We start from the raw sequence: 23,630 nt of genomic DNA on the forward strand, positions 1-23,630 counted from the left end.
GTAATTTCATTGTACACTCTTAAAACAGAAATATCACTTGAAAGACATCCAGTTCCCTTATTTTGTCACACTGTACATGTTATGCAAATAAGAGCTGGGGTGGCATACAAAACAAAATGTTGCTCTGGCTTTTCAAATAATTAGTTGAAAGAAGCAGAAATCTAAAACATAGCTGGGAATTTACAGCCACAGAAGAGCTTTGCAATTGACTGGTTAAATATGAAACACAGATGCAAAGGGGGGAGGGAAAGCTGGGGAGGAAGAGGGACAACAAATTTCCAGTTTGAGGCTGAAGTAGGAAAAAAACCCTAACAACTGTACACAAGCATCAACATGCTCAGTATTTACATTCTGAGCATTACCACTGCTACAGATAAGCAATGTACTAAAAAAATAACTTAAAAAAGCTATACAATTGTAGTTATAAATACTATATCTTTAAAACTAGTTGTGTAGGCTAAAAAAAAAGTTCACAGTTACTCTGAAGAGAGCTGTATATATATATTGCACAGTAGAAAAGTTCATTCAGTATACCATGTGTAAACAATTTTTATCTTTGGCGATTTCAGGACTTAGAGGAATATTTGCTGTGAGCAAAAGCACTTGGGTACAAGGCACATCAAAAGCTTTTAAAGCTGCAAGATAAATCCTTCTGACGCTTTCCAGTTAGCACTGTCATTCTCTTTAGAAAAATGTGTACCTATCAATTCAAAACAACACATTTCTACAAGTATAACTCAGAGGTCTGGTGACAAAAACATCAGCTGTTCTTGGCTGTTATTCTACGGTAACAGATTTGGCCAAATTTCTTGGAAAGTCCACCTAGAATGAAGAGACAGACTTTCAGTATACGACAGAGTAATACTGACATTCTGCATCTGACAGTTCATTTAGTGTGCTTTTTTTTAGACTTTCTAATGAGTTCTGCTTTATTCTAGACACATTAACACACACACAAGAGGCTATAGATCTGCAGATAATGACTCACTGTTGAATTCATCCTTGCTTCCAAAACCCTCCTAACAAATATATATTTGCTTTGCAGAAGGTACCTTTCCGAAGATACCTTTCCAAAGTAGTCATCAGTATCAAACTGACACACCTAGCCGGCGTCAACAAACTAAGCTGTACAAAGCACTGAATTATTTTAGGTTGAAGTGCAGTATGACATTTTAAGGACTTTTTCAGAGAACTAAATCTATCTGCACTCTTAGCTAATCAAACTAAGGAAATGATCTTTATAATTTTTTTTTTTTAAGGTTACCAATTAAAAAATACAAAGCTGAAGAACTGGCACCTCTACTACCACAGGGACTATAAGCTCCACTAACTATTTGTTACATATGCCATAAAACTGGGTCTCTCACTTTACACTGGTAGGAGGAAGTTCAAAACTGCATTAACTGGAGTGCTAAATATAGTAAGCACTTACGTCGTATCCTCTGAGAACAGCCAGGTGGAATGAAAGCAACTGGAGAGGAATAACACTCAAGACTCCTTGAAGGCAGTCAACTGTATGAGGCAGCTCAATGGTTTTGTAGGCAAATTTTGAGCTTTCTGTATCTTCTTTAGAACACAGAATAATTGGACGACCCTGAAAATAAAATTTTGCAGTGTTAAGTGAAGAGCTGGCTTAGAAATGCTTTGAAATATTGGTTTAGAGCATGCTTGTAGTACGTTTGAAGATGCTCAGGTAGCTAACAAAGACAATGCCAGTCTTGCGTAAATGACTTTAATCATTCACTGTTTTGTGAGACTTGCCTGTTTTCACCCCGTAGGAGTTTTAGCATTATTCCATTTCCTTCAAAACAAACAAAAAACCCCCAAACGACCTACATGCAGTCAGTTTTCACTACTGGTGTTAACCTGTAATGACAACCTACAATGCAGATATAGCATCTTATTTATAACTTAATAATTGGGGGGGGGGGGGGAGACGGAATCACCAATACAGCCTTTTTCTGATGCACAGTCAGCAGCAATGAGACGTGCACAATCTCTTTCCCTATGATATTGTATTAGTTAAAGAGCCTACCTGTCGAGCAGTGACCTGTTGCAGAGCATTCTGGCACTTGGTGAAACAAGGATCCTTCATTATCACCATGATAACAGGCATTTGTTTATCTATTAGGGCTAATGGCCCGTGTTTCAGCTCACCAGCCAGGATACCTTCAGAGTGCATATAGGTGATTTCTTTTATTTTCTAAAAAAAGCAAATGCCATCAAGTTACTAGTAAATCAGATGAGAAATAAAAGCCACCAGAAGCCAAACACCAAGGCTGTACATCTGTCAGTTAAACAGAGACATACAGTATCGAGTTGATATTTTCAAAGATCAGTTAAAACAGACAGGCTTGTCTGCTGGGATTTCTAGCAGGCTGCTGGTGGAAGCAGAGCTTGCCCATGCACATGCATTTGCAGATAAACTTCCTGTTGATTTACTCCATTTCTTTAAGAACCAAACACCCAGCACAACCTTGGCTAATGCAGTCTACCTTTAACATGTCAAACTTCTGTGGGAGAGGGGTATGTGTCAATTCCACCAGAATGTTATGAACATAATTTATGAGTTTCCTGCATGAACATCTCATCTGAACATCAGCACATGGTGTTTTTCTGATGTTATTTTCAAACAGGTCAGCATTTTAAACTGTTTTTTTTTTTTTTAAATAGACTCATTAAACACTGCATTTATTATGCAAAAGAAAACAAGAAACTGATATCGCATCCAGGTTCACCCTACATATGTGTTCAATCCAACAGGACTAAATGCTCTTATAGACAGCAGTTTTACTGCAGCAGAATTAAGTTGTAATGAAATATTAGTAATGAACTATGTTGCAGTAGCCAGAAAAGCTCATTTTAAATAACATTCAACAATATTGAGAGGTTCCTACCAGAGCTCCTTCCAGACAAGTGGCATAATTATACCCACGACCCATAACCAGCAGTGATCTTTGTTTGTACAGTTCAAGAGCCAAATCATGTATCTTCTCATCCAAGGACAAGACTTCTTTAATCATCTCTATTGGGGCACACAAAAAGTACATATTAAAAATGTTTTAATTGGAAAAAATAGTTTGCTGTAGTAGGACATCCTAATGATCTATTAGAACAATATATATATAATTCAACTATCAACTTTGCATCTTTGACTGCAGTTTAAGGATATTTTCTCCAGCCTTATTTACAGTAACAAATTTAAAGCAACTATTGGTTTAAGCAGTGCTCATACACCCCATTTGTATTTCTGAAGTAAGTTGTGAACATCCACTTTAAAGTCACCTTGAATTAGTTTCCTTTTATCTATCCTGATTTAAAGGGAAAGGTTTTAAAAATTTCAAGTCATCAATTTAGGAGATCAAGTAATATTTTTTGTACAAAACTACCTTATTGTAATTAGAAAACCTAATCCATGAAAATTCTGATCTTCCTGCCAAGTTTCTTGGAAGGGCACTTGTAAGATTGGCAATTAGTGCAGAAACTAATAGTCCATTTTTCTTATATTGTCTACCTTTCCGGAGGAGGGGGAGAGTGAAACTTAAATGAGAAAGAAACATCCCCAAGTATTTGTATATTATATTTATTTGGCCCATATATTGCCCATTAAACAACACCCCCTATCCCTCCTCAAACCCAAAATATCAATATACCTGGCAAAGATTTTAGTCCACTAATGATTTCCTGTCTCCTTTTCTGCAAGGAAATTCTGTCTTCAGACATCATTAGGCCAAACATTACAAGAGACACGAATTGGCTGGTATAAGCCTGCAGACAAAAGAAAACATTTAGCAGCTAAGTTTGCAGAGAGTTAGTATGATCTCAGTTTGAAGTGCTACAATTAAAATTTTAATTGAATTCCACAGGACTGAAGTATGAAAGTCAAACACTGAACAGCAATTACCTTTGTGCTTGCCACACCTATCTCAGGTCCTGCATTGATATGTACACCACAGTCAGTCTCCCTGGATATTGAGCTTCCGACCGTGTTTGTGATGCCAACTGTTAGAGCACGACGCTCTTTACAATACCTCAAGGCCATAAGTGTATCTGCAGTCTCACCTGGAAAACATTTACATCTTGACTTCAGGTTGACAGAAGACAGGCATGATTCCCGAAAAACATAAAATTCTACACAAGTGTGTTCTAAATAACTGCATCCACGCTTACACAATGCAAAATGCAACCGAAAATGGTCTTTCAGCACTCACTCATTGTCTATATATTTGAATCAAGTCTGAAAGAAACTCATTCAAGACAAATCTGGCCCATTAGCCATCATCCTACTTTGCAACATGCAGAAAGTAATAAATCATTGGCTTTTTCAAATTTTTCTAGTTTTCACTCAACTGAAGACAAACGGTAAATGCAGCTCACCTGACTGACTTATAAAAAAGCACACGTCATCTCTGAATACAGGTGTGTTTCTATCCAGGAAGTCACTAGCAAGTTCCACCATCACTGGTAATTCAGTTAATTCTTCCAATACTTGTCGAGTCTGTATTTGAGCAGCACACAATATTTGTCAATATTGCCACCCATAAAAGTCTTGACATCTTAGGAGTCAGAGATAATCTACGTGGATTCTTATTACAAAAATTGATAATTACAGCTCACCAGAGCTTTAAAAACCAAGGGGAAAAAAGTTATTTTCTAGCATGGTAGGTAACAGCATTGAAGCATTAATAAAGAATGTGGCACAAATAATAAATAAAAGGGTGAGACCCCTCAATGAAAGGCAAAGTTTGAGATATAGAATAAAAAGCAGATGAAGACCTGTTGCCTGAAAACCCAGCAACTAGGAGTTATATAGGCACATCAGCTAAGGCTTAACGTACAGCTACTGCAGCGTGGTAACTGGTCCCACAGCCAATAATGATCAGTCTTCGGCATCTTCTGATTTCTTTCAAATGATCCTTCAGCCCCCCCAGCAGAACTGTAAACAACCAAACAAAAAAGCATGTATCAATGCTGTATTTTATTTTCCAGTTAATATGTTCAAAATTTGCAGGCTTAGTGGAGCTTGAACGCTGTTCTTAGTTACCTGTGCTGCTCTCGAAATTCACCCTGCCTCTCATGGTATTGACAACTGATTCCGGTTGTTCAAAAATTTCCTTTTGCATGAATGCACTGAAGTTACCTGTTTAGAAAAACATTATATGGTAATGCTTAGGTTTGTTATTTGAAGTCTATTACAGTTACAAAGAGACAACTTTTAAGATGACCTGTGGTAGCAAGCTAATTTAAGTTAACTGTGTTAGCTTAAACAAAAGCTTAGGAATAGGCGAGAAGAAAGGAGGGATTGGTAGTTCGCTCTATTTGGTTGGTTTCATTTCCCAACACTGACAAGGTAACTGAATTCCTTCTTAAGGAAACTTCTCTATTACACTTCAGTTCTTAGTTCACAGTCAAAGTTTGCCAACAGCTACAACAACATGTTAACGTTAGTTGTATTTTCACTAAATATTGAGATGCATAAAAGTATCTAGGACTTTTCCAAGGCTAAAAATGGGTAGGGTCCCATATCGCCCATCTTCCCTTAGTCTTAAACCTTGGAATTGTCAGCTCCCAGTACAAACAGCCTAAATATCAGACCATTTTCACAACAAATTGGCAGTTTTCTGCCTTATCTACTACATAGATAGTAACAGAGTAACTATGCATCTTTGATGATATTCATTTACAGATGTTTCAACCCACCCTTCATGATTTGCTGCAATTCCATCTGCAAGGTTTGGATAGCCCGGGAAGGATCATCAGTAGCTGAACGCTCGAGACGGTGAATTGAAAGCTTCCCATCAGTTACTGCTGCAATGTCATCATCTTCTAAGAAAATTACTCTGTTGGTGTGCTCAATGATAGCACTACAGAAAAAACAGAAGCAAGACAAACCTGACATGTCAGTAAGTTGGTAGCAGCACTCCTGAGAGCAATTAAATACACCACACTGCACTTCCAGCCCCCCTTCTATGTTCCTTTTGGACATAACTACAGATAGAGCCATCTTAAAGGCAATGGCTCCATCTGCTGCTCCTCCTGCACTCTCACAGGAACCCAGAGCAGAAGGCTCAGGAACCACAGCATCTCACATCAGCAAGTTTCTGCTGATCTGATCTTGCCTCCCAGGGTCTCTGATGGACCCCTAAGGTCAGGATCTTGCTTCTGAGAGAGACAAATGTGTACCTGATGTCCAGGTTCCTGCTAGGTTTGGAACCACACCAATGTTTCCTCTTCTGGTAACTGGATTAAAATGCCAAAACTCAGACTAACCTATAGTCTGCCCAAATACTGGGCTAATAGTGTCTGTTTGTACCAAACTACCTTCCTACACTGGATTTATTTTACATAGAGGTTAGTAATTAGCAGATTTACAGTTCAAATGCTGATGTCAAGCCTTCACATTTTTCAACCACCTTAGCCTGCAGGCTTTACAAAGTTATGTGGATTAGAAGCTCTCCTATCAGAAAACAGTTGTACAGCAGCAAGATAGCGTAAGATTTCCAGAACTATCTCACTTCTGAACAAAAGCAGTATTTTGAGAAGCGTTTAAGTAATTTTACTACCTTGCATCTGAAGCAAAGAAAAATTCTACTGCCTTATCCCCAACAGCATGAAGGCAGGTAGAGCTGTCCAGTCTTTTCATTCGTGAATTGCATATGTTCTTCACATTCTCAATGTTGCCTATTAAAGAAATGAGACACTTTAAAAGCAAAAACAGATCTGTTCCAGTTACAGATTACAGACTATACAGGTTCAAGGTATCACAGTTACACAAGTATTTTGGGGGGATGGGACTTTTACAAACTACGCGTTCAGTAGTATAAAAATAGACTATCCTCAGCTAAGAAGCTATCTGAGGCATCAGCTGGTAATTTTATAGTACAAAGACCAATTAACCTTATTTCTAATCATAAAGTAACAATAATTTTAAATCCAATTACATTATTTTTAAGAGCTGTCAACTTACACGTTCTATATAAAACAGGAATTTGTTCAGTGGAGAGCTTGTACTTGCTCCTAACCCCAATGAGCAAAGGACTCCCTCTCCTACAAAGGAAAAACATGCAAGTTTATAAAGAGAAAGGTGCAAACAAAGAAGTCAAAGGACATCTGTGAAGCTGAAAGACAATATCCCATCTAGCTTCCTAAATAGGAAGATCCTCTTCAACCCTGATCATAAAGTCATTACATGGCAGCAGTTATATAAACTTGGTTTGTTTCTGTAAGCTTCACCAAATATTATTACATGAATAAGTGCCATAAACCTTGGTGATTCTTTCCCCATGAACTACACCCCGGTAGAGGAAAGTGTATATGAACTAGTTGTTTTCTTTCCAGTAATCACAAAACAGCTTAGCACAGGCACCAATTTGAATACCCTTTTAACAAAGCTTAGTCTGCCTCTGAAGTCAGCCAGCAATAAGCTCCAGCGCTCTTTACTATTGAAATCCTGTTCCACCCTTTAGCCTTTTAAACTCAGAAATGTCAACTACACCTCTGAAACTGTAGAATATTAAGATAATTTTTTAATTATATGGGTCACGTGCCATATTGAAGAGCTTACTAAAAAAACATCTTGCAGGAATAAAATAGGAATTCGCACATCCTCCAACACATCAGATTACAAATTTAGCTTCTCTTAATCCCCTCACTCCTAAAAACCCAAACCTGAACCACATATAGAATAGTTCATTTCAGAAGATGTTCTCCAGTTAGAGTGATGATACAAGCTGGCTTTTCCACAATTTTAATATAGTCCTATTTTAGACCACAGAAGCAATGGGCTTTTTGGTTGTAGTATAAAACAGTCTTTATTCCCACTGCTGCTTCACTTGCTACTTTAATATCTTTACATTTCCTGAAAGTTGTTTTCCAAGTCATAAATAAAAGTAGAACTTATACAGAAAAAAATCATAAATGCTATGACAGCTACAGAACACTGTTTGTATAGCCTATTAGTATGATGGCTTTTGGGGCAACCTGAACATACTTCTCTCAGTCTTTATTCAATATCAAGTAAAATTGAACCATACTCTTTCCCTCCCCTTTTGATATAGGAGAAACGTTAGCACGCTCTTAATACAACTTCAGAAACAGAGGATACACTGAGCTTTATTGACACACTGTAACAAATAAAAGGACAGACTATGGGGATGAGTTTGTCAGTGGTAGATTCTTCCGAGTGTGTCATTTGGATGATCTCCAACCGAAAGTTTATTTGCATGAAGCAAGAAAACTTTGTCTGTTTACTTTTCACTACGGTCTTTACAACCTCAAAAAGTGAGTAGTCACATCTAATTCACTAAACAAAATCAAGTTAAAGATTATAGAGAATCAACACAAGCCTCCGGAAATTCTGCGACCTGCAGTCAGTACAGCTCAAATTAAGTTATATTTAATAGTCAGTTGAAGAGATGCTCAGCAGAGCTTTACTGCACTTCACAAGGACTCAACTAGTGCAGCTATCTACCTTCTGACTTTTGGTTAATTAAGCACTTTAAACATCAGTATTCTAGGGGTTTGTTTTGTTTTAAGAGATGTTACCTTTTTTTAACTAAAAAAAGCACAAATTATATATAAAATGGACTTTTACTAACCTGGTAGCAACAGCTTCACCTGGGTAATGGATGCTCTTGAAAACCAATGCAAAAGCACCTTCCTGGAAACCATGCAAACAGAAGAGAAAAAAAAAATCCTAAGCAACTTATCTCAACTAGTTGCATCTCATTAAACTGGGGCCCCTCTTCCTGAGGAGGCTGTGAAGGAAAGCTCTTTACTACTATCAGGAATCTCTTCCTGGAGGGCAGACTGCACCTTTAAAGGAATTGGTCACGGAGGGGAACAAGCTAAAGTGCACGTAACAGTGCAACAGCTGAAAGATTAGGAAGTGAGCACTTAGCCTCTCTTTATAAATAAAAACAATACCTTCCAACACAAGGGTTCAGAAAATCTCCAAGATGTTACTCGTAATCAACATGAAGACTATTAGACATTTACTTTTAGTAAGACTTTTAATAAGAATGGGCATGTAGCGGCACTTCATCATGCATTTTCAGCTAAAGTCTTGGAGATGGTAACAATCACTCCTCTCGCAGGGACACCAGTCTGAGACTACTCTGCTCTTCTTCTGCGGTCAGGTGAAGTCACCCTTCCCCTCACCGAGGTGGCTGCACCACTATTCCCTCTTGACTCATACAGGCTTTTACTTTGTGTGTATTCCAGCCCTGCTCTAGGGGAATCCTACAGAGCTGCTTTAGAGAGGAGAAAGGGGAGGTGAAAAGAGTGGAAGAAACTGCAGGAACAGGAGAGAAAACAGCTGCCCAGAGACTGGGGGAGGAAACAAAGCCAGCTTTCTCCGAGTTTGCAACGCAGCTATTGAAGTTTTTAAGCGTTTACATACTAACAGTAGATTCCCACTTCACAGTTTGGGAACCAGCTACTCCATAAATCAGTACAGCTTGTTAGATCTATTTCCAAATATGGGAGCCAAGGTATACTATTAAACAAACTTGAATCACAGCAGTGTTTTAACATGATCAGAAAAGCCTTTAAGAATATACTACCCTTTATGAGAAATTTCAACTCCCAGAGGCTCCTACAATGTTTTTTTAATTAAGCTGCTTCATCCAACTTTAGTGATTCTGTGATTAAGAAAACTGTGATAACCTCTTGCTTTAAAAAAAAAAAAAACAAAACAAAACACACCACACACAAAAAAACCCACCAAAACCCACTGCTAATGCAATTTGAAAATTTACCCTTGAAAAGCCTTTGAAGTTTCCAAAATTTTATTCTAATTTCTTGGTCTATTAAGCATTGTTTAGAGGCCAAAAAACATTATTTGCATCACCTTCTAAGGACTCCTGCAGAGGATCTAAATGAATAAATGCAGAATACTAAGGAACCCCACAAATAGCTTATACTATAGTACAGGAAAAAAGGAACTTGCCACTTACCAACTGTTGAATAACTCTTTCCACCAAGGCTGAAAAACTGGTATCCTCACTCTCTCTGTTGTCATACATGTATTTGATCAATTTGGGGATCGTTTCTGTATCTGTTTCAGATTCGAATTCATAGCCTTTGCTCTCCTGAAATATCATATAGAAGAGTAAAAAGTGTTTTCATCCTCAGGCAAGAAACACTGAAGAACCCTTCCGCTGTCTCCCACCAGAAACCGCACAGCACTACACTGGACTAGTGGATATATATCACTATATACAAAATATAAAGACTTATCCTGTCATAGCTTACTCTTTCAGAAATACTGTAATAAGACACGTAGTAAGACTTGCTTAGCATCTGTCAAGAAACAACAGACAGGAGGGAGCCCACTCCACACACCGTCTCAAACAATTTGAGTGCAAATCGCTACTCTACTCGTAAGTACTTTGCATTTAGGATTACAAGAAAATATGGCACTTCACCAGCTCCTGCATATCTTTATTAGGCAGACTCCTTCACACTACTATTTTATAGATTATATCAAGAAATTTGAATTCAGATTCCAACAAAGTCATGAAAGATCTGACAGTAGTTGGTGGGGTATTTACTTTCTAGTTTTAGAATCAAGTTGCCACAGACTCACCAGAAATTTTCTCAGGTCCTTATAATTTGTGATGATTCCATTATGGATAACAACGAATTCTAAAAGGAAAAAAAATACACATATGTCAGTAATGTAAAATTAAGATATTTAAGTCAGAACACAAAATTAGAGGGAAAAAAGCTTAGAAGTACACTAGAAACTACCTGCTGTAGCTTTCAGACCTACAGTTTATCATAACATGGACAACAGACAGCAGAAGCTTACAAATTCTGAAGGCATACGGGAGTTGTTCCAAATCATCAAGACAGTTTTAAACTACATCCAGTAGAATAGCACCAAGCCATCTCAAGTGAAAAATGGTATGAAATCTCCCTTTTCCAGCCCAGACAATATTGATGCACTTACATTTTCAGTCTTACCTTTCAAAACAAGAATGTTGTCTTTTGACTAACTTGCATCAATTTTCAGAAAACGGATCTCACAAGAGGCCATTTTATTGTAAAAGTGTCTAACCTAGATAGAATAGCTTAGCCCTAGTATACAAAATAGATACCATAACGCTAGTAAGAAGAGAGTACATATGTACCATGTGGGTTCAACCATTTCAGATTCATGCAGTTCCAGAGTGTTGCAGAGATTACATACCGTTCCTTTTATCTGATCTCTGAGGGTGACTGTTTATTGCACTTGGTACTCCATGGGTCGCCCAGCGAGTATGAGCAATTCCAAAGTGTGTTTCAAAATCTGCTTTTGAATCCAGGTCATCTTGTTCTATACAAGAGAAATTCAGTTTACTGAATATTTAAAGTTGAGTCTCTCTCTCACACACACACTCAACTAGTAAAACACTAAGTGAATTCCTACAGGCAAAAAAATCTAAAAGTTATCTTCTGGCTTTCTTTTAAACCATTGGCTTTCTTGAAATTACACTTCAGATAGTTCAAGCTACAGTGATTAAAACTTTGTTTGCCAAGACTTGAGCATTTTCAGCCAATAGTAACAGCTAGGCTAACAGACCACATTACTACAAATAATGTAAACGTATTAAAACACAACTTCAGTTCTTCACAGATGGAAGCACTGCATAAAGCAGATTGTGATGACAGCCAGATGCTTTAACGCTCGTAAATTCTGTCAGAGTCCGTGTTCTGCCATTTCAGCTACCAAGCACAGAAATCATCTAAGTAAAGCACCAAGGGAGCCCAGGCCTCGAAGAAAGAAGCAACTACAAGAGGGGAGAGTAGACTGATAATTTCACAGAACTATACCTGAAGATCAACTTGCTTTTCAAGTGCAAATGTGGGGGCACAAACAATTTAACTGCCATTGGATTGCACAATGCAGTTTTTCTGGTACAAAATCATAACTGTAATTTCATGGTCTGACTTTCTGCTGAGATGCAGATATAATCTTACTGGGAGGCCAAAGTAAAGGGGCAATTTTTAAGACACCTACTGTATAATTCTTCTTCCAGTGCCTTTACTTTTCCTCTTTTCTTAACTAGTTTGATGAACCTTTCTTTATCTTCATTATTATTTCCATCAATTGCCACTCCTACAGTACAGGACACAGTCACAAGAGTTAGTTAAAGCATGAAATACACTGGATGAAAAAAAGGCTGTGAAGATACAGACAAGCACACACTAGTGAAACAATTATTTTTAAATTATCCTGCAATGGGATATACTTGAAGTCTAGTGCTAGACCTGTATGTGTATTGCTAGACCTGTATATGTTCAAATCAAACTATGTGAAGGCTATATCCACTGCATGGACGAAAATATACATGAGCCATCTCAAATTTTGCTTGAGGACAGACTGATCTATTTTGCCCAATGAAATTAGCCAACTCAAGCTTAAAGGCAAGTTTAATCTAATTCATCCTTTCACTGGGACTCAAATCCAGAACAAAAGCTGAGGCAAAAACTACATGACCCTGTATGGAGGTCTTCTTCCTCATACCCTGTTTGCTTTGCTTATGTGTACTAAACCTCAACCACCAGCTGCTTACAGAGCTAAACACCCAATTTAAAGTCCTGAGAAAAGTTGAAGAAGAAAAGCCAATATTCAAGGTAATTAGTTCTGATCTTTCAATCTGCAGGACAAAAAAAGGGGAATCCAACACGCAGAAGTGTTGCCCCAACCCTAGAAGTGTTCAAGGCCAGGTTGGATGGGGCTTTGAGCAACTTGGTCTAGTGGAAGGTGTCCCTGCCCATGGCAGGGGGGTGGAACTAGATGATCTTTAAGGTGCCTTCCAACCCAAACCGTTCTATGATTCTATGATGTTGAAAGCATCCAAAAAGTCACATAGGTAACTACTGATTGCTAAAATTAATTTGTTGAGTTAGTTTACATACCTGCAGAGTCATATCCTCTGTATTCCAGTCTCTGTAATCCTTTTATCAGGGTTTCAAATATTTCCTTCCGAGTCCGAGGCACTCTGTAGTTTAGATAAGCAAAAATTCCTGTTTAAAGAGAAAAGGGGAAGGGGGGAAAAAAAAGAAGTAAAGATTTTTTTTTTTTTAGTATCCCTTCCAACTCAATTTAAACCCTTTAAAATTATCACCACAGAGAGGTTCTAGGGGGACCCCACCTCCCACTTAGTACAATTCTTCCTACTGTGTTTTTAAATGGAAAGAGTTCAAACACAACAAAGGAATCAGGACCCTCATTTTCACCACACAAATTCATACGCTTTCCTGGCCAGTTTCGCTCTCCTCATATTACCCACCAAGAGTTAAACAGTCGAGAGAGCTTAAAAAAATTCTACTTTTCATGAAAACCGCAGCTGAAAATGGGAACATTATGATCTATTTCGTATCCAGATCTAAAACTAGACATTCAAAGAAGGAATATATTCACCAGTACTAACACAAGGAGACTTTTGTAATCAAAGTCACAGCCTTAAATACCCACGGGTAGGTACTAGGCACAACACCTATTTCTGAAAGGCTCCAGCTTAATCCTGTATACAACAGTCACTTCAGCAGGAAGAGAATAGAGAAGAAAACACAAGGAGAGGGCAGAAGTCAAAAGGATAGGACAACAAAGGAAAGAAACAGAAGATACAAAAACAGGGTCACCCAAAAAACAAGCATTCACCCTTTGTGCTGCCTCAACAATGCTGCCTGCCAAACCCAACTCAGCAGAGATGTAAGATCCATTTGCTTGCCCCGTGTTACTCAGGTCAACTCTTACAGAGGCATCATAGGAAAGACGTGAACTCCCTCCTTGCCTACTTGGCAAACAGAGCCTCGAAGAGTCTGCAAGTCTGATCCCTCTTCTCTTGAATAGAACAGTCATCAAACAAGAAGTGGCTTTTTAGGTTTGGGGTTGGTTCTCCCCTTCCGCAAAAAAATGGTTTTTTGGAAGGCAAAAGTTACACAAGCGTTTTTTCATTAAAAGGAATTTGAGGGATGTTGTTTTATCTTTAGAAGAGGTGTAATAAAAAGGTCACCTGCACAGGAAAACACAACCGTTCCTTTTCTAAGCCTACTGCTCTTCCTGGGACTTCTGCATTTATAAGGTTAGATTAGGACCTTTTGTTAACTCTTGCAAATCTGTACCCCAGTGAAACAGAAACATCTAATTTCACTGTTTCAACGGTTTCTCCAAGCAACAAGTCAGGACTGGAGACTACAGTTAGCAAAAACCAGACTTGAAGAGCTCAACAGATAAGCAGTTCAGACAAGCGTTTTAAATAGAGAAAGCCTTTGTTTGAAATTTAACACCCTCTTCCCCTTCAATTAAGGCTTTTGAACTGTAAATGGCTGTAGTGAAGAAGCTGTTATAATGATACACCAATAAATCTCCCTTATAAATATTGTTGTGAATTCGGTTACTCCACTGGTTTTAAGCCATTAATACTGTTGATTTGACAGTGAGACTAAGAGACTATTACCTTGGTCTCTGCATTTATCTTGGAAGGATTAAAGGGTGGAAAATGCTTTTCTGCTACACAAGTGAGATTTATGAGGAGCCCAGCCTATTTATTTCTAGAGTGTCCAACATTAATGGAGATATTAAGACAATAGTTGCATTTAAAGAAGTATTTGGGAATTTGAACAGCTAAATACCATTTTTCATGGACACCTTGAGAAATAATTCCTCCAGTTATATACAGTCACCTTAGACTGAGAGCTTGTTGATTATTTTTCCAGACAGATATTTACCGTTCTCTGGCACTAACCACGAACCTCAAGAGCAGCATTCTTCAATTTCTTCAATACAAATTTCTCAACATCATTCCAAAACATTGCTACACATCTCATTTCAGATCCAGGTCTACTTTCTAGGCCAGATTTCACAATGTATTTAAGACCCATCAGCCTTGTATGTTCCATGTGGCATCTTTGGCTACACAGAGCTCCAGGAAAAACCTTCCTTTGGGACTGTCCTTACAATGCTACCAGTGTGCTGCAATTGTTAAAAAGATCCTTGTTTCCAGGGAACTGTAGCTGTGCTTCCACACACGTGAATTAGAAGACACAGAAGTCACCAGAGGCCATTTACAATGAAAGCAATAGCTGCAGCCTGACTTCAAGGAATATGTTATAAACTCTTTCAGTTAAAGGAAATAAATCTTACTCTCAGCACTGTTTCTCTAGTATTTTCTGTTTCATGATTTACCCACTTGCATATTTTCTTCCCTACTCAGTCATCATTTTGGCTAGATTTAAAGCACATTGCTCAACTCATGTAGAAACAACTTTTGATAAAGACTTCTTGTAGCTTAATTCCTTCTGGAAGCAAACCAATATGACTGAATCTTAGTTGAATCATACTCATAAGAGAGTTTTGTGATGCTCACAAGTTACTTTATAATGGCCTCCCCAAGCTGTTAGATGCGATTTCCAGAGCTTGCATCTCTCCCCCCCAATGAAGACTGAAGTACTCTCTAAGCCAATGCAATACTGAAATGATATGCATCAAGTAAGGTAATGTTCTATTTGTCAGCACAACATAAGCAATGAAGTACTTTCCTAAGTCATACATACAAACATAGAATCCAATGAAAGTACTTAAGAAGTGTTTTTCTACGGCATTGCTCTCTTGACCTGAATGCTAAATCTAGTTTATAACTTTTCATAATTACAGAGTTTGCATGGAAGCATGAACTAGGTCAATCATGTTATGGCTTACCTTTAGAATCAGATACTTCGTAACAGAAGGTTGTTAAAACATAACTAAAACCAGCTTTAATCAGGTGCAGACACTGAAAGCAAGTCTCTCCCTTTACATGCATATCAAGACTTTAGAGTTTCCCCTTTCCCTTTCAGGATTGCAAGCAGAGCATCAAGAAGAAGAAAAGTTCATTGAGTATTTTTTTGCGGGAAAAATCCACAAGAACTCTTGCAATTGCAAGACTCCACCAAAATCAAAAAGGGGGCAGCCTGTACTTGAAGTCTAAACAAAATTCATGATTTTTTTTTTTTTAAAAAAAAAGGATGCCTCTACTGGGGCAAGCACATTGTTGATGCCAGAAACTTAGCTCTGAGAAAGTCCCAGTCTCAACTTCACATCCTGATGAAACTAATTTCTATTTAAAATAGGTAGATCATCAGTTTCAGAGCATCTTACCTGGTTTTTAAACCCTGTGTGCTTTTGCTATGCTGTCTTCTTACATGTAAGTGTGATAACATCTCAACTTTGTTTCCTAAAGAGCATGTTTATGGCAGTATTTAATGACCTATGTATTTTCAAAACAGAAAACAATGGGTTTAAATCTTCATGTGCTACCTGAAGTCCACAAAACACAACAGGACATATTTTCAACACTTAACCCTGGAAAGATATGCAAAAATTAAAACAAACAAAAAAAAAGTAATTTAGAAAATGTTGGCTGCAACCTCAAGCACTCCTGCACTTCCTACACCAGATCAACATACCAAGGAAGATATGGGACATCTTTCATGATAATAAATGTCATGTAAAAGGTCTACAAATGTTGATGGGAAGAAAACTAGCACTAATCTCATGAATTGACTTCATGAATTGCTGCTCTCTGTGCCATTTCATACTGAGTCAGTTACTCCACCCCAAGCTAGATGTTTTACCAAACTCGTTTAATACTGTTAACACCCTCATTTCCCAATCAATATACAGCCCAGATATGCTAAGTTTTTGATATTACTATCACATGTCTCACTGCTTAGTGCTTGCCACCAATACCTTTGGTTTGCTTAGGCACTGAGCCAAGTCTCTCACCTGAAGGAGTTTTGTTTAGAAGACATCGAGTTTGTCTATTGACAGCAACCCGAGAGTCACGTAGGAGCTCAAACAGTATCACCTCGTGTTTCCATTCAAGTGAAAGAGGCTTACTGAACTCCTTCCTCTTTCTGAGGTTACAATTAAAGAGGATGTGGAGGCAGGGAAAAGATATCTAGCTCAGAAAATACATTTTTGGGAGCTGTAACCACTCACTTTCAGTCTACATCTCACAAAAGAGGTTCTGTTCATGACGGCTAAGAAGTACAAGCACAAATTTTTTGGCTTTCAACAGAAGTATCCTTCCAGACCTGAGAGGAGGTTTCAGTGAAGGAATAGGTAAAAGTTTCACTAAAATTTCCTCCATAACTAAAATACATTGAATTAGCAGCTTCAGAACCCGCACTTTGATTTTAATCTGATCCAAAGCATATCTAAGCAATTGTATATGTGATGCAGGTATTATCTTCACCATCTCATCTTTATTAGATAAAGGAAGGTGTGTAAACTCACATCAGCTAAGAATTAAGCTCCTTCACAGCCTTTGTTTGAAAACCACAAACTCTTCCTATCGCCGCAGTTGGGAAGTGAGTCACAACTAATCCCTAGTCCTGGATTAGGAAAGACAGAGCCAAGCGCATCCAGAAGCCTGTGCATCAGCCAAAGCAGTGATGCACCGAGGCATCTGCGCCAGGAGCAAAGGTTAACAGCGCAGCCAGGATACCCCCGGAGCAGCCGGGCGGTGGGAAGGGGACGTTTTCCCATCGCCGGGCTAGGGACAAGCCGCCGGACACGGAGGACACAGGGAGGGGAGGCTGTGGGGCGCAGGAAGACAGTCTCTTTCCTTGGGAGGAAGGGGAGGACAGAGGAGCTTCACCTTTACCTGCCGCCACCGCGGGAGCCGGTCATTCCCCCTTCCCACCCCACAAAAGTGCCAGTGCCGAACGAACCCGCTGCGGGGGGCAGCGACGGCGGGTTTCCGCAGCCCCGGGACCCGCTGTCACAGCGGGGCAGCCCCACACCCCCCGGTTGAGGGACAAAGCAGCCCTTGTCCCGCACACCGGCAGAAGAGGCGGCCGGCCCCGGGCGCAGCCCGCTTTGTCCGCGGGCACCTCGCTCCTACCAGCGACCCCCACGGCGGCCGGCGGAGGCCCCCAGCTCCCGCCCGCCCGGCAGGCGCAGGGCTGAGGCGGGCCCGGGCTGCCCACGGCCCCTGGCGGCCGGCGAGCTGCCGCCACTCACCGCACATGGTCGCGCCCCACGGTCCTTCCCGCTGACAGGAAACGCAGCTCCCGCCCCAGGGCCTCGCTCGGGGACTGCCGCCTCCTCGGCCGCCCCGGCTCTTATAGTGAGGCCGGTCGGCCCCTGCCTCCCCGCTCATTGGCCGGGGAGCGGGCGCTGGGGCCGCTCCGCCCGGGGCCCCGAGCGGCAGCACGGCGGGGGCTGAGCCCCGGCGCGGAGGCGGCCCGGGGGCGGGGGAGCCGCGGCGGTTCGCGCCCTGCCCCCGGCCCAGCCCTGCCCCACTCGACCCTTCCAGGGGCTGCCGAGGGCTGGGGGGGGCGGTGGGGTTTCGCGGGCTCCGCGCAGGGAGAAGCCCGGAGGGGAGGCGAAGCAGTCCGTCCTGACAGGGCAACGCAGCCGGGCCTGAGGCGGAGGGGCAGGGCAGCCCCTCTCCGAGCCTGGCAGGGGAAGGTGCCCCCCGTTTTCCAGCCCTTTCGGTCACAAGCACTTGGAAACAGACGCCCTGCAGCCAACTTCATCTGCACACGGCAGGACCGAGAGCACCTGCGTTCGTGCTCAGCTGAACGAGGGCCAAAGGCGAGGGCCATCGGCCTCCGCCTGAGGGAGAGCCTTTCCCTTCAGTAGCAGACGAAACTCCTTGTCAGTCTGTGTGGTCTTTTCCATTTACTTGGCAAGAAAGAAACTGCAGATCGGCTCCAGGAGCCTCCTCCAGCCTCTTCTTCCCGGGCTGGGCTCTCTTCTGCGGGCAGACGCCGCGAGGGTGAGGAAGGCCACAGGCCCTGGCCCGGCCGGCGTCGTCTGCAGGACGCACCTCAGCGCAAGTTCACTCCTGCAGACGTGAGCCGTGCAGCAGGCTCGGGCTTTATCTCCTTCTGAAGAAACTTGTGATCTCTTATCTCAGGGAGCCTCCGCCGAGCAAAGGGAATGGGGACTTTCAAGCGAGCGCTTGGGACTGCAAGCATTCACAGAAATAGCTCAAGCCGCTGTCTGAATGAACATTTTCAAAATGCGTAAAGTTTCATGGTGATTCAGCCTGCTTATAGTTTCTTCTTCCTTATTAAAAAGCACCAAAATATTTCATAGAGGTGATCCTGGTTATCTCAGACACAGAGTTACTGAAACTCAAGCGCAAAGCATCTTATTTAAGCTAGAACTTAAGGGCTCATTTTCCCTTGCATTTGTTTTTGTAGTTCATTTTTTACACATAAAGTAGTGGGTCCTTCAAACTTTGTCACTTTTGATGGAGAGGTTGAATGAAGGATAAAGGCTGGAAGATCAACATTTCAACTACAAAAGCACTTTTGGGGGTTTTTTGTCATTTTTTGTGCCAGTTTAAGAAAGGGAAACTATGTCTCAATTTTAAGGCAAAAACCTAGATTTAAAATGTTTTCAAGTCATAAAATTAAAACAGTTTTAGAAATTCTGCTTTAAATCAGTTTATAAGAAGGAATAAATTAAGTGTATTTTTTACCTCCTGTGTGAAACAGCTATGCACACCACGGTCTGTAAAAACCAGTTTTGTTTTCTTTCCCCTCTCCCCCAGAATAGGACCAAACAGGCCCATGATTTGTCACTGTTGTAGTCCCAGCTCTGTCACTGACCTGCCGTGTAACATCAGGCAAGTCATTTTGACACTCCATTCCAGTTTGTCTTGTCTGTTTAGGTTACCTTGCTCCTCCTCTGAAGCAATCTCTGATCTTGTTTCCCCCAGTCCAGCCTAAGCAAGGGGGGAGGTTCCTAATCTCAGCTATGTGTATTAAGTAGCATTGCTATTTGTATTAAATTATATGCAGTAAAGATAAACTTCTTTTTTTGCTCCCTGTGCAACCTGAATTTTAACAAATGAGTGGTGCAGACAGTGGGAAAGAAGCACTTTTTTTTTTTTCAACGTCACTGCAACACTAATTGCCAAAGATCACGAGTCAGAGCCCAAAATTTCACTCATGCAAGACATTTCATGTTTCCATGTGACATTCCCAGGGAGAAAACTGAACAAAAATGAGACTCAACTGCAAGTATGAACTGCATTAATTAGTGTTTAACGTGTCACTTTAATAACTTATCAGTCAACACTTCCCAGACACATCTGTCTAATGCCATTTGGCTTTTTCATTACTTTTTGGAAGTATATTAGAGAATACACTAATTGTATTTACTGGTGGGTTTGTTTGGCTTGAAGGGACACATTTTACAGCACTCATGAGATGATCAAACTGATCCCATGTCACCTTAAAACTTGTTAAAGTCTAAAAGCCAAAATACATGAAAGTATCGTCTACCATATTCAAGACAAGAAGGATATAGCAATTCTGCTGTACTCTGGAAAAGTGCTCTTCTCAGGAGACCATTAAAAAACCCAAACCAGATAGCACTTTTGACAAAGGGTTTGTAAATTGAGGGTTGCCGTTTTCATAGCATAAGAGACAGGCATCTGAGAAGCAGCAAGGAGATCAGCTGATGCAACTTCCCATGAAAGTCGGAACACAAATCTGAGTGATACTCTAGGGAACAGGAATTTTTGCCCAGCTACTTCTTTCTTTTTTCTGTCTTTGCACAAGTGATCAAAAATAGAAGTAGGAGATAGTAGGGTACAGTATGGAGAATACTGTATCACTGTTTTAGGGTACAGTATGGAGAATACTGTATCACTGTTTTAGCGTCAGGTAACAAGGAAGTTGCCTGGGGCACCATTAGGCAAAGGCGAGGAGCAATGAAAATCATTCAGGATGTGGTTGGAAAGAAGAGGGATTTATGCCTAGGCTCTCTCTGAGCCTAATGCAGGTACTAGTTCTTACAACACTTATTATCTGTCCTGAAAAGCAGCCAGCAGCATTTTAAGGACAGATATTTCAAACTGCGTTTGCATATTCCAGAGATTCAGATACCTATCTAAATGCCTTGTTCTGTTCCATGCTAGACACCAAAGGGAACTGAATTTCCTACTGAGGAGTTTCAGCAACTTCAGTTGTCCCAGGGAGTAAAAGGACCAAAACACTCTCATTAGTGAACAGGGACAGGAAAAAAGTAGTAGTGGATGTGAACTGCAAAAAGGAAGAACTGTGATAAATACCATGAAAAACTAGGAGGAGCAGTTATGCAGTAGAACATGCTGCAAAGGCTGGTGTATGGCCCTTTCACTGGTCACACTGCTGGGGTAGACCCTGTCCTGTGAGGCATCACTAAAGTGATACATCTGTGTTTGGTGCGAAGGATGACGGGTGACCAAATGGAAGTCCCTTCCAACTCTACCACTTCTATGATTATAGCTGGGTTATAAAATTCCTTTTAAATTACCCTTTTTGGCTGCTGGTTGAGTGGCTACTACATTTTCTGAGAACTAATAGCCTTTTCCTAGATTCATACTAGAATACAAAGCACAAGTTCTTATATTAACAATGACAATTCATTATTTTAGGTTTTTATATATATAAAAAAGAAAGAAATAACAAACTGGATAAAAGGAACACTAGGAAGGATTCCATTGAAGAGTTTTTCTTGCTTCAAAACATGAAAGTTGAGAGACCAAAAGCAGCCATTGTACATTACAGCTCATCATCCTCCTCAACTAGACTCCTGCACTTCTGCAATTTTTATGTATTACTCCCAATAAAAATATTTAAAACATTGAGAAAAGCTGAGCACTCCCATCACCATCACTTTAATTTTAACAAAATGGGACAGAGGTATTCCGTACCAAGGCTCTCAAGAATATTTGGGCTGCCAGCTTGATCTGGATTTCTCTCCGATTTCTTCCCAGTCTGATAACGGTGACTACTATTAACCAGGAGTCACTCCAGTGAAGCTGAATTTCACAAGTAGAAAAAAATAACACAAGAGGCTGACCTTGCTGGTATTTGAAGGAGGTTGGGCTGTGCGTAGCATAGTGCCTGTGTGCCTCAGGACAGGACACAGTTACGTATGAAAGGCCGGCCGGCCTCTGCATCCATCTCAGCTCCCCAGTGACTTTTGAAGATCATCCGCAAGTGCCTTTGAAGTGAAGACAGCAACACCTTTCTTCTGCTGAGAAGTTCAAAGGAGAGGAAAACGTGTTTGTTATATTGATGGTTCTCTCAGCGGAGGTGTCAACTAGCTGTTCACCTAGGATCTGTCTAGGACTAAGGAGTTGGTGTTTTCAGCTTAAGAGTATATAATAGTAATTAACAGCTTTTCATTTGAGAGCAGGGGAGAGTTAATCGTCATTCGTTGCTGTCAGACAGCTGCCTTTGAACTGCTAAAAATTATGTGCGTTAGGAGGAGTTACACATAAATGTGGATCAACATCATACCTATGATTGAGAATTAAGTAACATGATTTAATTCAATGACAGCTTTTCAACAGAATTGTTGTGATGAGCATGTGTAATGTAAAACCAACTCGGCTAATTAACTAGATTTGAAATACATTAAAAACACAAAGGTAATAATTCATCTAAAGCATTATGTTTTAAACAGCATTAAGTGGTTTCCTGAGTTTTTGATGTAAATTCCTCATAACAGGAGCTGCAAATAAGTTAATGGGAAGTGTCAGGGAGAAAAAGAAATATTTGGAAAAGTCTGTAGATTTTTCAGGCAAGCTAGCTTTTGGTGCTGGATTAATTTTCTCAGCCTGTTGTGTGGTCCTGCAGGTCAAGAGTGAGAAATGCGGACAGAGCAATACGGATATCTGTATACCTGCCTTCCCCTGCCCCATTTCTGGGGATCAGGGCCATCCACTCAGTATTATTCATAAAGACAGGATTCTCACAGATTATGTGGCGTTGGAGGGAGCAAAGCTAGCTACTTACCATAGCTGGGGAAAGCATGTCCGTGTAAGAAGTCAAAAAGCTTAAATTCCAAAGATAAGGAAAGCATTAAAAGAAATCCTTAATTCTTTCTGGTATACACCAAATTATGGCTTCACTGAAAGTGTTTGAACAAGGAGCTGATTGTAAAATCAAAAGGTACCGCAGCTACTCCGTATGGCTCATACAGCTAAATCACATCACAGGACCGGCCACAGCATCACCTCTTATTTCTCTGCTAAAGGAAAGCCTTGCACTCCTTCCCCAGTTCCCCTAGATCCCTCCTGGCAGCAACCACCCTCCAAGTGCAATAATTTGGCACTTCCCAAGCTGCACTGGCTCACTCAACACCACAGAGCAGGGTGAAGCGCAACTTCTGCACGGCTCTGGTTAATTTTATTTCTAAGCATATGAACCTGGTTTGTTATTTTGATAAGAACAATTTCATTCCATTCTTCTCTTCATTTGTTTTCACAGCTTTAATACTTCAAGGATTTAAACTGGCCTTTGAAAGGAACACCTTTGAAGCTAGAGAATAGTTTTGCAGCTGGCTGCCCTCCGGTTTGCCCTTTAGACAGTTCTCTGGCAAAAAGCTTCTGATTTTGCAAATCAAAACCTTCTGTTTTCCATAACACAAACCTGCACTCTCCACAAAGCAAGGAAAGGGGATGCTAAAGAACAGTCCAATTTTCTCCACCCTGTCACCCCCCAACGTTGCTTCTGCCACCGCTGCCCAGCATGAAGCTGCTACAGCAACAACTGAAACTGTGGAAGCAAGGTGCTGGGAGTAAGAGTTGCTTCCACACAGCTCCAGTTATCAGCAGTTCGAGACCAAAAGAAAACAAATCCAA

The 23,630-nt window shown here is 40.6% G+C and overlaps 1 protein-coding gene across 3 annotated transcripts; it reads right to left on the minus strand.

Annotated features, from left to right (window-relative positions):
- GFPT2 (glutamine-fructose-6-phosphate transaminase 2) lies at positions 1–18,028 on the minus strand. 3 transcript variants are annotated; one of them, XM_059825249.1, is made up of 20 exons: positions 17,999–18,028; positions 12,907–13,014; positions 12,005–12,103; positions 11,195–11,320; positions 10,589–10,647; positions 9,957–10,091; positions 8,598–8,659; positions 6,970–7,047; positions 6,898–6,904; positions 6,564–6,670; positions 5,701–5,864; positions 5,045–5,140; positions 4,839–4,936; positions 4,378–4,498; positions 3,905–4,062; positions 3,654–3,768; positions 2,898–3,025; positions 2,036–2,203; positions 1,433–1,594; positions 1–822 (listed from the first exon to the last, which is right to left on the minus strand). In XM_059825249.1, the coding sequence occupies exons 1-20, from the start codon at positions 18,003–18,005 to the stop codon at positions 778–780; spliced, it is 2,043 nt and encodes a 680-aa protein (XP_059681232.1). In that variant the 5' UTR covers positions 18,006–18,028; the 3' UTR covers positions 1–777. The 3 variants fall into 3 exon arrangements, with proteins under 3 accessions (XP_059681232.1, XP_059681231.1, XP_059681230.1); XM_059825248.1 differs by lacking the exon at positions 6,898–6,904 and having other exon boundaries at positions 6,564–6,681; positions 6,968–7,047; XM_059825247.1 differs by lacking the exon at positions 6,898–6,904 and having other exon boundaries at positions 6,564–6,700; positions 6,921–7,047.
- Between the last annotated feature and the right edge of the window lie 5,602 nt (positions 18,029–23,630).

This window comes from Gavia stellata, chromosome 16, assembly GCF_030936135.1.
Source record: "Gavia stellata isolate bGavSte3 chromosome 16, bGavSte3.hap2, whole genome shotgun sequence".
In the NCBI taxonomy this organism is placed as follows: domain Eukaryota; kingdom Metazoa; phylum Chordata; class Aves; order Gaviiformes; family Gaviidae; genus Gavia; species Gavia stellata.